This window comes from Camelus dromedarius, chromosome 12 (assembly GCF_036321535.1).
Source record: "Camelus dromedarius isolate mCamDro1 chromosome 12, mCamDro1.pat, whole genome shotgun sequence".
In the NCBI taxonomy this organism is placed as follows: Eukaryota; Metazoa; Chordata; class Mammalia; order Artiodactyla; family Camelidae; genus Camelus; species Camelus dromedarius.
The window spans coordinates 49,688,679-49,703,639 of record NC_087447.1 but is presented as its reverse complement, the minus strand read 5'-3'; the positions used below and the strand labels follow the sequence as shown (position 1 = coordinate 49,703,639).

The window sequence follows — 14,961 nt, the reverse complement described above, 5'->3', positions numbered from 1 at the left end:
GTGCTGATCTGCCCTGTGTCTTCACATATCCTCCCCTTTCTCTCCTACAGGACAGGGCAGAGGTGGTAAGTTCCAGTTAATGGGTCAGGAGGAAAGAAGCAACATGCCGTTCTCTGCCCATCTGATTCACCATCTGGGAAAGGGAGACAGGGATGCAGGGCCAGGCTGGGGTTCAAGGTAAGTATTAGACCAGCCTTCCTACTTAGGGGTGGAGAGGAAGAGAAGAAGACTGAAATCGAATTGTTTCATTTGTTGAACTGACATTTATCGAGGTCCTTTTCTGTGCAAAGTCAGGGAATGAAACAACAAAGGATGAGGAGGAGCTGCCTCATGGAGTTCTCAACCCATGTGAAGTCAGAACTGAGACTCAGGTCATCTTAGTCAGTCGGGGAAACTGACGCTCAGAGGGAGGGCGAAGAGGTCTGTCCACATCATTCAGCCACAGACACAGCACAGTTCTTCTTACCCACCTTCCAGGCACCTCTGGCGGCCGGTCCCAGGGCTCAGAGGACTCCGAAACTCAAAGTCACCCAGGGGAGTGCGGGGGCTTCATGAGCACACCCTCCTCTCCAGCTCAGGGAGGGGGAGCTGGGACGGGCAGAATACAGGGTGAGGGAGCTGGTAGGAGAAAGCTGGAGCTGGTGGCTTCTTTTGTTCTGTCATCAAGGCAGAGGAAGAAAAACCTGCTAATCGATTGCTGCTCTTTGTCCTGCTCATCGAGTGACAGGACCAGAAGCACAGAGACCCCAGCAGCTCTCCCGTCTCTAGATGCACAGACCAAGGAGAGAGCCCCTTGCAGAGGAGTCACAGCACGAGGGCACATCACTGATGTCAGAGTCAGGTCTCCTCCGCCACGTTGTCAGCTGTGACTCGGGGCCTGGCGTGCGTTGGAATTGCAGGAGTCAGTGAAGGCTCTGGAGATGGGTTCGACATACACCTCCAGGAAGCCTTCTGGGATCACAGCCCCTCCCTCTCTGCTCCCTAGTGCCAGCTCTGCCCCTCAGGGCGGCCCCCCTGTGGGGAGGCGCTCAGCAGAACTCCAAGTGTTGGTCGATGGGGACGTTGTACTTGAGCTTGTGGGCTTCGAAGAGGTTGCTCAGCTCCTGGAGGTAGCGCTGGTGCAGCCTGTCCACCTCCTCCTGCGAGGGGTGCGGTGTCTTCTGCACCTCGATGGGCGTCCCCACTGCAAGACACGAGGTGGGTGGTGGCCCAGAGCGGGAACCACCGGAGTCCTGGAGCCCTTGGGGCAGGTGTGGCCTGTGGCCATACCTATAGGACAGTACCCTTACTGCCTCCCTTTCAATTCAGTTTTTGGTGATGCACCCAAGATGTTAGGACAACTGCAAGATTGTGAAATAATAACACCCCCAGCTGGCATTGCCTCCTGTCAGGGAACATGCTAGGTGCTTTACACGACTAACGCCTTCAATCCTCCTAACAATCCTGTGGGGACAGAACCTGCTACTATTCCCGTCTGTAGGGGAGGCAATAAGGCTCAGGTAGGTTAAGTAACTAGTTCACGGTCACGCAGCCAGGAAGAATCAGTGCCAGGTTTTAAACCCTGGAGATGTGCCCTCAACCTCCAGGACCTCGGGTTCTGGGCGCTCAGATGCCGTGATTAGAGGTGCCTGGATCTCTGGGAGGAGGCGGGCCCACAGCCCAAGCAGCTCTTCTCCCCGCCTCCCCCTCCATGCTCACCCCCTATCTTCCTCCCTCCTCTGGGTGTCCCGGGCTCAGCTGCCCTGCCTTCTGCTCTTGGCAATGGCTCTGGAGGCAGCAGCAGTGTGAACATTCATGAAAACACTGCCACACAACCCAGGGAAAGTTCTGGTGTAGGGGGCTGACCAAGTCAGTACTCAACCAAGTATGGACTGGGTGGTTGGAGATGAACAGACCCAACCCTACAAGCTTTGCCAGAGGAACCTAGTTGGAATCCAGGAAGAAAGCAAAGAAGATGCCCAAACAGCTGCTGTACATGGTGCCCCGTCCACACATGAAGTCCCTGCTCATTAGTCACAGGAAAATCCCTCAGGCTCTAATTGAAGGCCTGTCGGTGCTACTTTACACACAATTCTAACAGACCTAAAATGCCCTTCCCTTGTATCTGCCTTCTCCGATAAGCCTTATTAGCTCCTCTGGGTCAGAATTAAACCCTCCTTCTGTGGCATAATAAAAAGTCACACAGACCCTGATTCAAACCTCACCTCTGTTACTCTCGGGTAGTGTGATCCTTTGGGAGTTATTTAACTTTTCTGAGTCTCAGTTTACCATCCATGAAATGGGGACGATAGGCCCCGTCTCTGTGGTTGTTGGGATAACTGAGTTGCTACGTGTAAGGGAGCCAGTGCAGTGCCTGGTACACAGCAGGTGCTCAGTCATCAGTAGTGACTTGTCCTTTGTGCGTCTGTAAACAGTTCCCATCCCAGATGCCTTACATCCGGGTCCTCTGCCTGTGTGTCTGTTTCCCAGTGTAGATGTGAGCTCCACGAGGGCAAGGATGTGCCTGGCCCACGTCCAAAGCCCCTTGCAGCACACAGCCCAGGCCCCTTGCCCTGTAGCCTACCCGCTCCGGCCCGGGTCTTGGCTCACCCACAGTGGTGATGGGCCGGCGGTAGGGCAGAAGACCAAAGCTGTACTGGAAGACACCACGGCCATGGAAGAGCGGGAAGGAGACTCCCATGATCTTCTGTAGTCGATTCTGAATCCAGCGCAACCAGGAGCCAGGAGAGTTCTCATACTGGTCAAATAGGTCATTGTCCCCAAAGGAGAAGACTGGCACCAGAGATGCCCTGGAGGGAGACAGGAGAGGGCATGTGGGAATTGCCAGCCGGTCCCCTAGCTTCCTGCAAGCAGAGCACAGAGCCCTGGGCTGGAAGTGGGAGGCCCCGCGTGTCTCCCAGTCCTGCCATGGCCTCCCTTTGTGACTGTGGGCAGGTCCTGGCTCTTCTCAGGGCCACCACCTCCCACTTGTACCATGACAGGCAGACCAGAATGCTTCAGAGGGTCCTCCCAGATGTAAAAGTTTTGTAGTCTTCCCAGAAAAACTTCTCCTCCCCTTACTACCTTGTATTCGTCAAAGGTGCTTCAAGGTAGAGGAATAAGTCTAAGCTCTGCCCCAAACTCCACTCTCCCAGATCGGGTAAGTTTCAGATCTAATGCCAGCTCTGGGGAATATGACCCCTCACACCTAGTCCCTTTGATCACCAACTCTCCCTTCTGATTCTTTTCTGAGTATTTGGTCACAAGATAGTACAGCTCTTGCCAAGTTATAATCCTCACTGTGAATCAATTGGCAATATCCCGCCAAAATACACTCTGTATTAGTGTCTGCTGCCTTCCCAACTAAAAGCAGCACTTGTCACTCTCCAGGTGCACTGAGAGCCCTCTACCCAATACCCGTGCATCAGGGCAAGTCTGATGAAGCCCTTGCGGTTCCGCAGCAACAGCATGTTGGATCCGGGTCTGGCATTCAGTGCCTCCTGGGCACCCCCTACAATGACACCCAGCAGATTGCCGCCTCCCTTCCTGCTCAGAATGTGAGCACCACTCTCCTTGTCTGATGAGATGAGCCCTGGGGAGAGAGGAAGGTGGTCAGGTATGGGGTTAGGGGGCAGGGGCTATGGGGGAGGGTGTGTCCTGGTCTTCATTCCCTTCCTCAGCTGGGAGGTCTCTGAGGACTGGGACTGAGTCATCTTCCTGGGCTACTCAGGGTTGGGAAGACTCACCCCCTGACATGATGTAATCCCTGAAGAAGGGGGCCCTGAACCACAAATTCAGCATCATCAGATGGGGGCGAATGCCAGGGAACAGCGAGGAAAAGCCGGTGCTCTCAGTGCACAGATTGATAAAAGCTCCGATCGCCAGGATCCCATGGGGGTGGAAGCCAGCAAGGTAGTTCTGGGAGGGGTCCAGCTCAGCGGTCTTGACCAGCTGTAGGGACAGCAATCTGGTGAATCTGGGCTGGACCTCATGCTTACCCTTACTCTGCCACTCACCATTGTGACCTTGGGCAAGTTGCTGGCCCTCTCTGAGCCTCAGGTTCTTATGATGATGGAGATATAGGGTGCGAATACACCCAGTGAGACCATGGTGCCAGGTGTCTCAGACTTGTGCTGGCTTCATTCAAATCACTTCCCTCCCTGGCTTTTCATTTATCAATTGGGGACTTTTGGTCCTGTCCCACCTACCTCCCAGGACTGCTGAGAATCTCAGGTCCGACAGTGCCCTGGAATTACCTAGACTACAGGACAGGGTAATCATAATAGTTACATTGATTTGTAATGGATAGGGTTTGTATACCATCAAGGGCCACCCGGGGGCGCCACCACGCCCAAAGAGCCCCATTTAAACAAAACCCCAAGTAAGAAAAACTGGTTGGGGCACTCTTTCCACTCTGGCTCAGCTCAGGGGCCTGGCTGCCCACCCTCAGAGTAGCCTGGTGGGACCCAAGGGACAGTAATGGGAGTCGGAGCCTGTTTGCCCTACCCAGGCTGAAGAGCCTCAGACAGTCCTGTCCTTGACCTAGACTTGGTCTCTGCAGACCCCCACCTCCCGGTATACCCTCTGGTGACCCGTTGACCCTTTGTAGAAAGGCTGCGGGGACTATAGGTGGGGGGACCATTGCCTCCCAGATGAAGAGAGTCCTCTTCCACTCATGCAGCAGGAACTTACTGGCTATGAAAATGAGAACAAGCAGAGAGATTTCGGGTTATTCTCATTGGGAAAGCTGCTTCTTCAGGAATATGTTTCTTTAAAAACATATCTGGCTCCCTGCACGGAAGCACTTGCTTATGAATTCCCTTTCTCAGCTAATGGGAAGGTAATTTTGTACAATTGCCATAAAGGCAACAAGACAGTATCTATCACAATTGGAAAATGTACCTGATCTTTTAACCCTGCCACTGCACCACTGAGGCATTCAGCTACTGAATTTCTCACATTTGTGCAAAATGATATTGGACAAGATTATTAACAGAGTGTCTCTTTTGATAATATCAAAATTTGGCAGGCAGAAGTCCTAAATATTTCTCCAAAGAAGACATCCAGATGGCCAACAGGCATAACATCACTAACTGTTAGAGAAATGCAAATCAAAACTACAATGAGGTACCACTTCACATGAGTGAGAACGGCCATCATTAAAAATTCTACAAATAATGAATACTGCAGAGGGTGTGGAGAAAAGGGAACCCTCCTACACTGTTGGTGGGAATGAAAATTGGTACAGCCAGTATGGAGGACAGTATGAAAGTTTCTTAAAAAATTAAAAACAGACTTACCATATGATCCATCAATCCCACTCCTGCGCATATATCTGGAGAAAACTATAATTCGAAAAGACACCTGCACCCCAGTGTTCACAGCAGCACTATTTACAATAGCCAAGACATGGAAGCAACCTAAATGTCCATCAACAGATGACAGATAAAGAAGTTGTAGTATATATATATAATACAATACTGCTCAGCCATAAAAAAGAATAAAATAATGCCATTTACAGCAACATGGATGGACCTGGAGATTGTCATTCCAAGTGACTAAGCCAGAAAAAGAAAGAAAAATGCTATATGATATCGCTTATATGTGGAATGTTAGAAAAAAACCCAGAAGACACAAAAGAACTTATTCACAAAACAGAAACAGACTCACAGACCTAGAGAACAAACTTATGGTTACCAGGGGGCAAGGGGATGGGAAGGGATAAATTGGGACTTTGAGATTTGCCGATACTAACTACTATATATAAAATAAACAACAAGTTTCTACTGTATAGCACAGGGAACTATATTCAATATCTTATAGTAACCTATAATGAAAAAGAATATGAAAAGGAATATATGTATGTATATGTATAATTGAAACATTATGCTGTGTACCAGAAATTTACCCAACATTGTAAACTGACTATAATTCAATATAAAAGAATGCATATGAAAAAAAACTTGGCATCCGTTCAAATGTCCATCAACTGGGCCCATTTAGACATATCATGGACACTGTGTAGCCATAAGGACATACAAGCAGCCCTCCATGTCCTGGCGGGGGAAGACAGCCCCGACCACTCGTCAGGGGAAAAAGCAGGGGCAAGACAATGCATGCAGAATGTCACCAGCTGTGCCCAGAGGGGAACATACATGAACTGCTATGCAGTTCAGCAAACACTGGTCATCACCGTTGCCTCTAGGGAAGGAACTGGGGAGACGGGTGGTGAAGTGGGACAGGGACATTTCACTACATTCTCTTGTCCTTTTTGAATTTTGAACAAGAATGTATCACCTATTTTAAATGAACAGTGAATGAATAAATGAATGAAATGAATAAAATAAATGGAAAAAATGAGTGCGGGAATGATTATCCCTTAATAAAGAAGCATTTGTATATAGAAAAATATCCTGGTGAGTGAGAGGGTCCATGCCTAGGCAGGTGTGCCAATATTTGCACCTGCATCTACATGTGCGGGTCCAGCGTGCACACTGATGGGACCACCACTGTTCTGTGAGGCCAGGTCTTTGCTTCCCAGATGTGGTCTCACTGCTGCCTTTCTGTGCTGCCTCTTCTAGATATCCCTGTGCCCAAGCGATATCAGGCCATCATGTGAGGGCCATGGGAGTAGAGACCACCTGTCTGAGGCATCCCTGGTCCCAGTGCAGGCCTGGAACAGAGGAGACGCTCTGGAAGGACCAGGGAATGAAGGAAGGAAAGAATGGACTCGTGAATGGATGAGGTTAATGCAGCTGCCTCAGGAGGAAGCCCTGCCCAAGGCAGAGGTAGGACTCCTGGGAGGTGACGGGAGACCCGCCCTGCCCCTTCTGCAGAAAGACCTGTCACAGGCAGACCCTCCCATAATGAAGGAGCCACAGCAGGAGGAAGTGAGCATCTGTCCGAGGGCTGTGTCAGCTGGAGTTCTGTCCTGGGTAGGGGGCTGGCTTCCCGAGGTCCAGTGACTCAGACTAAGAGACCCCAGTGTACTGGGAGGTGGGGGCTGGGAGAAGGGCACGAAGTCCCTAGTGATGCCTGCAAGTGTGGGTGACAGGGTCATGGCACAAAAGAGGCAGCCTTGGCCTGGGAGGAGGAGAGGGAAGGAAGGGAATTTAGAATCTCAAAGTTCAGAAGTCCTGAGCTAAAGATGAGGGCCTCTGCCTGTGACATGCCCATGGCTCCTCTCGGGACCCAGCAAGCACTGCTTGTCTCTGCTGACAAGGTCCTGGGAGGACACCCTGTAGAGGAAGCAGACATGGGGAGCAGGGAAGAGGGTCTCTACCTGGGTCCTTCAGATTAGCTCAGCAACACCCATCACCCCTCATGAGATGGGAGCCTCTGCTAGTCAACTTCCTGCTGCCCCGCCCCATCCCACCCTTGCCCTTTGGCCAGGAGGCCCCACTCACTGTGTGCTAACGGCTCCTGCACATCAGTTGTTGCCCAGCATTGCTAGTCCTTGCTGGGTCCCGGGACTCTCAGAAGGGAGCAAGGCAGGAGCTCTGACTCTGCTGCTGAGTCCCCGTGACTTGGTCAGGCTATTAGCCCTCTCTGAGTCTGCCTCCTCCACTCCCTATCCCTTAACCAGCTGGGGACCTAATTCCTGGAGGGCCAGGAAGACTTGGGGCTCCAAGATGGGGTGGGAGAGGCCATGCAAGTTTGAAAGTCAGAGCAGCAAGACTCTTGGCAATCAGAGTCCTCCCAGACCCACAGCCATGCCCAAGTCTCCCCAGAGTCCCCAGTGATCCAGTAAAATAACAGTAGCTATTAGTTTACTGAGAACCTACAAGGTACTTTACCTGCTGTCTCATTGAATCCACACAATCCAATAATGTATGTGGCATCATCACCACTTTACCTGTGGGACAACTGAGGTTCAGAGACACTGTATAACTCACCCAAGGTCACACAGCTGATCTGTTGAAGAACTGGTATTAGAATCTAGTCTGTCTAGTTCCAGAAACCAGACTCTATACAGGTTTCTGTCTTGTTTCCAGAGGAGGGCCACTGCCCATGTCTGGCACCTCTCTGTGTCTCCATTGCCTTCCCCTTCCTATCTGGTCAATAAACCATCCCTGTCCAGCTGTTCACATCAAAGGGTCTGTCTATGATATAGGAAAGGAGCTGAAAGATCAGTCATTCAAATCAGGGATTCTGTTCCACTAAGGACTGAACTTTGGGTTCAGGGTAAATTCTCTAAAATGGCCATGAGCTGCCCTGAGTCAGAGAGTCAGAGATTCAAAGGCACTCAGAGTAGGAGGGATCAGTGTGCTCATGGGATGCATGGGGAAACTGACATTCAAAGTGGGGCAAGGCCTTGTCCAAGGATGCATAACATACCAGAGTTAGGGGCAGGATACAGAACTTGAGAAACAGGTCAAGGCCCTCTCAACTGCCCTTTAAACAGACTTAATGTATAAACTTTAAAACCAGTAAAAGAACTTACTGTGTGACCTTGATCACATCTTTATCCCTCTCTGAGGGTTAGTCTCCTCATCTTATGAAGTATAGGGCTAGATGGTCTCTGGACATGACTTTAATACCTGCACCCCCAAGCATGGCTGCTGAGTGGTTTACACCTGTATACAAATGTATGTGTGCCACATTCTATGGCCCACAGAGCTCCTTCAAATCCAGTTCATTCATCAGGCCTCATGATGGCCCCACATTCTTGCAGATGGAAAATCATGACCAGACAAGTTGGACTGGTCCCCAGGCTACATAATGGTGGTGAGGTGGGAAGCCGCATAAAAAAGACTGGCAGGACCCCCAGGCAGGGCCACTAACTCTACTGCCAGCACCATCCGGTACCCTGGCCCAGCAGCTCTATCTCACTTTTTGCCTCTGAAAGGCCTTACTTCTAGGAAAGTGGAACTTACCCCTAAAATTCTATTGGTTCCCTGAGCTCACTCTTGATTGGCCCATTTGTAGTATTTTATTTGCATGGAGCTCACTCCTGATTGGTTATTTCTCTCCCTCCTGATTGGTCCATTTCTACGAAGCTTTTTCCTAATTAGTCAACTTTTGTTATACCTTATTTGCATATGATGTTGCAAAGTGTAAACTGGCAGCCTGTAAAAGCCTGTGTAAACCTACAGCCAGGGTCCAGAGCTTAGAGTGTTAACTCCTCTGGGCCTGCTGGTGTTATAAACCTGAGTTCTCCAAGTCTCCGAGTGCTACTTGGTCTCTCACCCAGATGCAGGTTGCTGTCACAACTGAGCTGTCACACACTTTTCTGCAACAGTGGAAGCCTGGTTCCTGCCTCCCAGCCCAGTACTCTGCTTACTGCACACATGCTGGCACTTCCCCATGGGGCACTATAGTCCTGGCCACCCTCAGCCAGCCCCATTACTCACTGAGATGGGGAAATAGTCCTTCATGTACTTCCACACGACCCAGCGTCTTAAGGCCTCGATGCGCCTGCCCCCCTGCCATGGCTTGTCTCGGTCCAGGGACCACCAGGCCGCATATAGGACACTGAAGAACCAGAATCTTGTGAACAGGAGGCCTATGAAGACCACAATGCAGATCTCAGCTGAGGAGGGAAACAAGAGCCGTAAGTGGTCAAAGGTGTAAAGGAAGGAACCCTCCCCCTCTGCCTGGCACCAGCAGCACCGTCCTGTCCAGCCCCGCCTCCAGGAGGAAGAGGTTCACCACCTGTGCCTTCAAGAAGGAGGGAATGTGGTCCACCCCGTGTCACACTGGGAGCATGGGTTTGAGGCCCCTTTTCCCCACTGTACCAGGCTGCCTCATTCACTCTGCTCTTCCCCCTCTGCCTCCCTCTCTGTCCAGTAAAGCAGTCTGCACTCACCAGGTGCTCAGTAAATGCCTGGTGGGGAAGTCACTGGATGAACTGCTTCTAGTTTCCATCCTTTGGGACCTCAGAGAAGACAGAGACATTCTTTCTGCCCAGCCCTCTTTCTGTCCACTCTCTGCCCTTCTTTCAAAGATAAATCTGGTCCTATCTCCCCTCTAATTAAAGTCTCTCATGGCTTTCTCATAACGTTGAGGCACAGCCCAAGCAGCTCAGCCTGGCTTTTAGGCTCCCCATGGCTGGCCCATATCCCCTCCTGCTCCAGCCTCTCTGGCCTCCACGTACCCTGCACCCCGGCCACAGGAGCTACTTCTTATGAAACACGGAGTTCCTTTAATCTCTTAGCTTTTGCCCAGTCTATTCCTCTGCCTGCCATGCTCTTTCCTGCTGAAGGAGGGAGGAGGAGGAGGCCAACCGCTGCCTGGCCCGTGGGTCAGGGGTGCAGCAGGGCTAGGACCAGGCCCCAGTGAGGAATTCCCTTCTGACCTACGATTCCTAGTTCCCATTACAGGCTAATCCCAGCTTCAGCTCAGGGTCAGGGGTCTTTGGGGCTGAACCTAATCTGATGCCAATGGAGCCTCATTCTCAGAGAACATTGCTCCCTCCCCATCCCATTCACTCCATTTCACACCATGCACTCAAAATCTTAAAGAGGGTTAATTTCCACTTGTGTTCCATTTGAGAGTAGGGTAGACTGGCCTGTCATTGCTGGCTGGCACCTAAAAGGAGGAGAATTTTGACTCAGTCTGAACAGTGATAATATTCATAAGCCAAATGAAGGAGGTTGGGGCTCACAGATGTTCACTGTACACAGAGCACCTAAGATGTGCCCGGTGCTGGTGGTGCAGCCGTGAACAACAGACAGAAATTCCTGCCCTCATGGAACTGACTTCCAGCGTTATGTTTGGGGCACTCTGTTTTGTTTTTTTAAATTTTATGGTGGTAAAAAATACATAGCATAAACTTTATCATCTGAACCACTTTTAAGTGTACGGTTCAGAGGCATTAAATTCATTCACATCGTTGTGTAATCATCCCCACTGTCCATCTCCAGAACTCTTTTGATCTTCCCAAACCAAACCTCTGTACCCATTAAACAATAACCCTCATGTCCCCCTCCCCCAGCCCCTGCCAACCACCGTTCTCTTTTCTGTCTCTATGGATTTGATTAGTCTAGGAACCTGGTATGAAAGGAATCACACAGTATTTGTCTTTTGTGACTGGCTTATTTCACTTAGCAGTGTCCTCAAGGTTCATCCATGTTGTAGCATGTGTCAGAAATTCCTCCCCTTTTATGGCTGAGTAACATCCCATTGTGTGTATTTGCCACATTTAGTCTATCCATTCTCTGTCAGTGGACCAATGGACACTTGGGTTGCTTCCACATTTTCACTTTATTTTTAAATGCTATTTAATTAGTTGCTAATAGTGAAAAATGAGGAAGATGCACAGACAAACCCAGACACTGGGCGTCTCCTGATCGTCTGGAAGAAATGGCAGCCCTGAGTCACTACGCTCTTGGGCAGCTCCCTCCTCCAGGTATTTCCCCTCATTCCCAGACCTGCTGGCCAGTGGCTGCTGGAACCCATTTTTCTCTCACATCAGCCTTTCGATTCCTGGAAGAGGAGGGGAAGGACTGTCAACTACTTATGGATTGGTCACCTCTTTGTTTGCCTTTAATATTTCTTGTCTTAAATACTTTCAGTAAAAAATTTGAAAGAGAAAGCTGCATAAGAGTGGGAATAAAATGCCACCCTTTGCACAATAAAGCACATGTCCACATATCTGGATGCACGTGTATAAGGGTGGAAAGACCCCTGCAGATCTGGAGGGAGGAGGCAGGTGCCAGGAGATAAGGATGGTGGATAATTGAGTTAGATTGTATTCATTTACTAATTTAAATTTACATATTTAAATGCTAAAAAATAAGAAAGAGAAAAAGAATGCCAGCTAGTGCTCTCAGCCCTTGGGCAAATCTAAAGTCCATGTGGGTCCCTCCTATTTTCAGAAAACCAGCTGTAGAGAATAAAACCAAGTTGTTACTGGTGGCTGCCTGGAGGGTAGGATTTAGGGAAGTCTTTCACTTTGGGGATACGCATTTTGTTTGAATGTGTTACAATAGCCTATGTTAGTTTTTCAGTCAGGAAAGAAAAAAGGTTAGAAAAACTCAAACAAGAGGCACTTGCACTTGACAGAAAGACCTCCGCCCACCCCACCATCTCCCTCAGACGGAGCTCACCACTCAACTCCTGTCAGTAGGCAAAACTCAAACTCGGGGGTCTTTTCAGTCATTCAAGAAGGGAGACTTCTTTCCCCTTATTACACCAAGAGGGAAAAATGTAAAACCCCACTTTACAGAGGCCCAGAAAAGGTATGCAAATCACTAAGGTCACACAGCAAGCCAGTAGAATGGAAATTGGTATTCAGTTCTATTTTGGCTCCATCCTGCTCCCAGTCTTCAATCATTCAACAAAGATGTATCCACTCTAACTCTTCTAGGAGCTGGAGATGCAGATGAGAACAACGCCAACTATTTGATGGAGTTTGGCTTCCTGTGAGTGTGTGTTACAGAGGAGAGGGAAGAACAGAGTAAACAGGTAACTCATCGGAAATTATTTGGTTCTGGGCCCTGAGTCCTTGGTGACAGGTCCTAGGTGACTTGTCTGGCCTCTTCTTTGCCCCTCCCTAAAATGCCTCCTCTATGTCCAGCGTGACCAGCTGTTCCCTAAATGTGCAGTGTTTACTCCCCCACTGGAGGCCCTTACTCACCTGCCAGCCTTTAATCCTGCCCTGTGGACCCAACTCCCAAGAATCTCTTGAAAGGGGCCCCTTCTTTCCACCACTGCCAGCTTCCCTAGATCAAGATAAGTAATTTTTTTTCTTAAAGAGACAGACTGTAAATATTTTAGATGTTGCTGCCCAAGGGGCAAATGGGAGGTTGTTACATAGGCACGCTATCATTTAAATTATGCAACCATGTAAAAACCATTCTTGACTCATGAGTTGAAAAATACAAAAGCAATCAGTAGGCTGGATTTGCCCCATGAAGTTAATTTGGGGACCCTGATGTAGATTGTGACTGCTCTACCCCATCAGTCTACCTCCTACACCCCAAACACAGTGCATCATCTGACTGCAACCACAGTGACCTGTACCAGACAGATCCGACTTTGTCACTTCCCTACCGAAAGCCCTCCTGGGACTCCCCTTTCCCTCAGGACAAGGTGTAAAAGCTCCTTCTCCTGGCACCAGAGGGCCCAGCTCCCTTTTCTCAGCGGCTCCAGGCCCAGGGTTACTTGGCTTCTCTGTGCTGTTTCTGACACTCCCAGCACCCCCCTACCCACCGGGGCTGGACTGAAGCTGAGCACAGCCAGTCAAGCTCAAGCTTGCAAATCTTACCCAAGGCTAGCTGAGCACGATGTCCCTCAACCCCGAGGATCATCAGGCCACAGCCCACAGGGCTCTGGGTCCCCAGTGCTCTTTGTCCAGGCGCCAGCCATCTTGCAGCTCCCCCTGGGGGTAGCCCTCCCTCCCCATGCTCTCACTCCCCCCCCCCCCACACCCTCTCCTCTCTCTCCCCACTCTGCCTTCTTCCCTTTCTTCCTTTGGCAGTGGGAGGAGCCCAGACCTACAGCCTTGGGCATTTAAGACAATTAGCTTCTTTGCCCCTCTGTATCATGGGGTTAAACCAAGGATATTTGAAACGTTTAACGACCCTCAGGACAGAAACGCAGATCAAGGGATGCTAGGGGCAGGGTCCTGGAGAGCCTGCTTTGCTGGGGGTGGATGCTTTAGCTGCAAAACTGCAAGGAGTATGTGGTGTGTGTGTGTATGCATGTCGGTGTGTGTTTGTGTGAAATGTCTGCAGACCAGCCTGTACAAAATATGTCCACAGTTTAATACCAGGATACTGGTATCTGTGTACTGGCTCAACACCAGCCCTGGGGGAGCAGTTCCTACTGGGTCTGCTGTCGACAGAGGAGATGAAGTATCCATCCCATGGTCTCCCTTCCACCCAGCCCAGCCAGCCTTACCCATGGCCAAAAAGCAGAAGACCCACTGCAGGACTGCCAAGGTCTGCAGCCTGCGCTCCCAGGGCACGAACAGGGGCGCGAACTGCACCATGCTGGCTCCTCTGCTAGCCCCGGAGGCTTCTCTGAGCTCTGCTGTGGTCTAAGGCACCTACTGGTTTTTGTTGCTGCCGGAAGTTGAGTAAGCATTAGTGGTGGGGGAGGAGGATGCCCCACCCCACCGAGCCCAGCCCAAGGCCTCACTGCCTCGGCCCTGGTAGGGACCTCTTTCCTAGGAGAAAACTTTGAACCCGCCAGCCCTGGAACCAGCTAAAGGAAGGAGGAAGAGAAGAACATCTGCCTCCTCAGGCAGTGCCTTATCTGCCAGGGCTCCTTCCTCTGCTTGCTTGAATCTGGCCCTTCACTTGGTAGGTGGAGCCCCAAGTATAGTGCAGTCCTCTCCTCTTCCCACCACCCAACCACCTGGCTGCAATAATTGTCTCCTTTCTCTGCTGTGTCCACTGTCCCCCTCCACAAATACGCAGTAATGACTCACATCTAAAAATTCCTGCCCCCACCATCTCCTCCACCTCCTGCCCTATTCCTCAGCTCACCTGCCCAGCAAAACCCTTGGAAAAGAGTCTGCATTCCACATGCCCTTGCTCTCCTGTTCTGTCCTCCCTCCTCCAGACTAAAGATGCCACTGTCCCATGGAATGCCCTTGACAAGTTCACCCGTGGCCACCATGGTGCTAAATCCAGTGGTCAGTTCTGGAATCTCATCCTGACCTCTCAGTGGCCTTAGACACAGTTGATCACTCCCTCCTCCTTGAAACCACTTGGCCTGTGGACACCACACTCTTCTGGTTTCCTTCCTACTTCTCTGGCTGCTCCTGGGTCTCCGTTGTGGCTTCTATCTTTCATCAGACTAAGTGTCTGAGTGCCTCCTGCCCCTCAGTCCCTGGACCCTCCCCCAATTTCTCTACATTTTTTCTCCCTCAGATCTCATCCAGGCTCATGGCCTTGGAGTCTGTCTGTATGATGAAGACTTCCAAACTGCACCTCCAGCCCTGACTTCCCCCTGGGGCTCCAGACTTCAATATCCAGGTGACTACTCGACATCTTCCCTGAAAGCCTGCTCGGCACCTCCATCAGGTGTGTC

At 50.5% G+C, this 14,961-nt stretch overlaps 1 protein-coding gene across 2 annotated transcripts; it reads right to left on the bottom strand.

Annotated features, from left to right (window-relative positions):
* Positions 1–240: 240 nt before the first annotated feature.
* On the bottom strand, positions 241–13,974 carry LOC105097211 (2-acylglycerol O-acyltransferase 2). 2 transcript variants are annotated; one of them, XM_064492728.1, is made up of 6 exons: positions 13,825–13,974; positions 9,333–9,511; positions 3,726–3,930; positions 3,397–3,571; positions 2,564–2,789; positions 241–1,183 (listed from the first exon to the last, which is right to left on the bottom strand). In XM_064492728.1, the coding sequence occupies exons 1-6, from the start codon at positions 13,913–13,915 to the stop codon at positions 1,097–1,099; spliced, it is 963 nt and encodes a 320-aa protein (XP_064348798.1). In that variant the 5' UTR covers positions 13,916–13,974; the 3' UTR covers positions 241–1,096. The 2 variants fall into 2 exon arrangements, with proteins under 2 accessions (XP_064348798.1, XP_064348797.1); XM_064492727.1 differs by having other exon boundaries at positions 2,590–2,789.
* Between the last annotated feature and the right edge of the window lie 987 nt (positions 13,975–14,961).

What these genes read in the sequence shown, in the direction of transcription:
- LOC105097211 (XM_064492727.1), bottom strand. Translation starts at nt 13,915, where the DNA reads ATGGTGCAGTTCGCGCCCCTGTTCGTGCCCTGGGAGCGCAGGCTGCAG. An exon ending in CTTCTGCTTTTTGGCCATGG is followed by an intron (nt 9,512 to 13,824) that starts GTAAGGCTGGCT and finishes TTCCCTCCTCAG; the next exon opens with CTGAGATCTGCATTGTGGTC. An exon ending in GGATTACATCATGTCAGGGG is followed by an intron (nt 3,572 to 3,725) that starts GTGAGTCTTCCC and finishes CTCTCTCCCCAG; the next exon opens with GGCTCATCTCATCAGACAAG.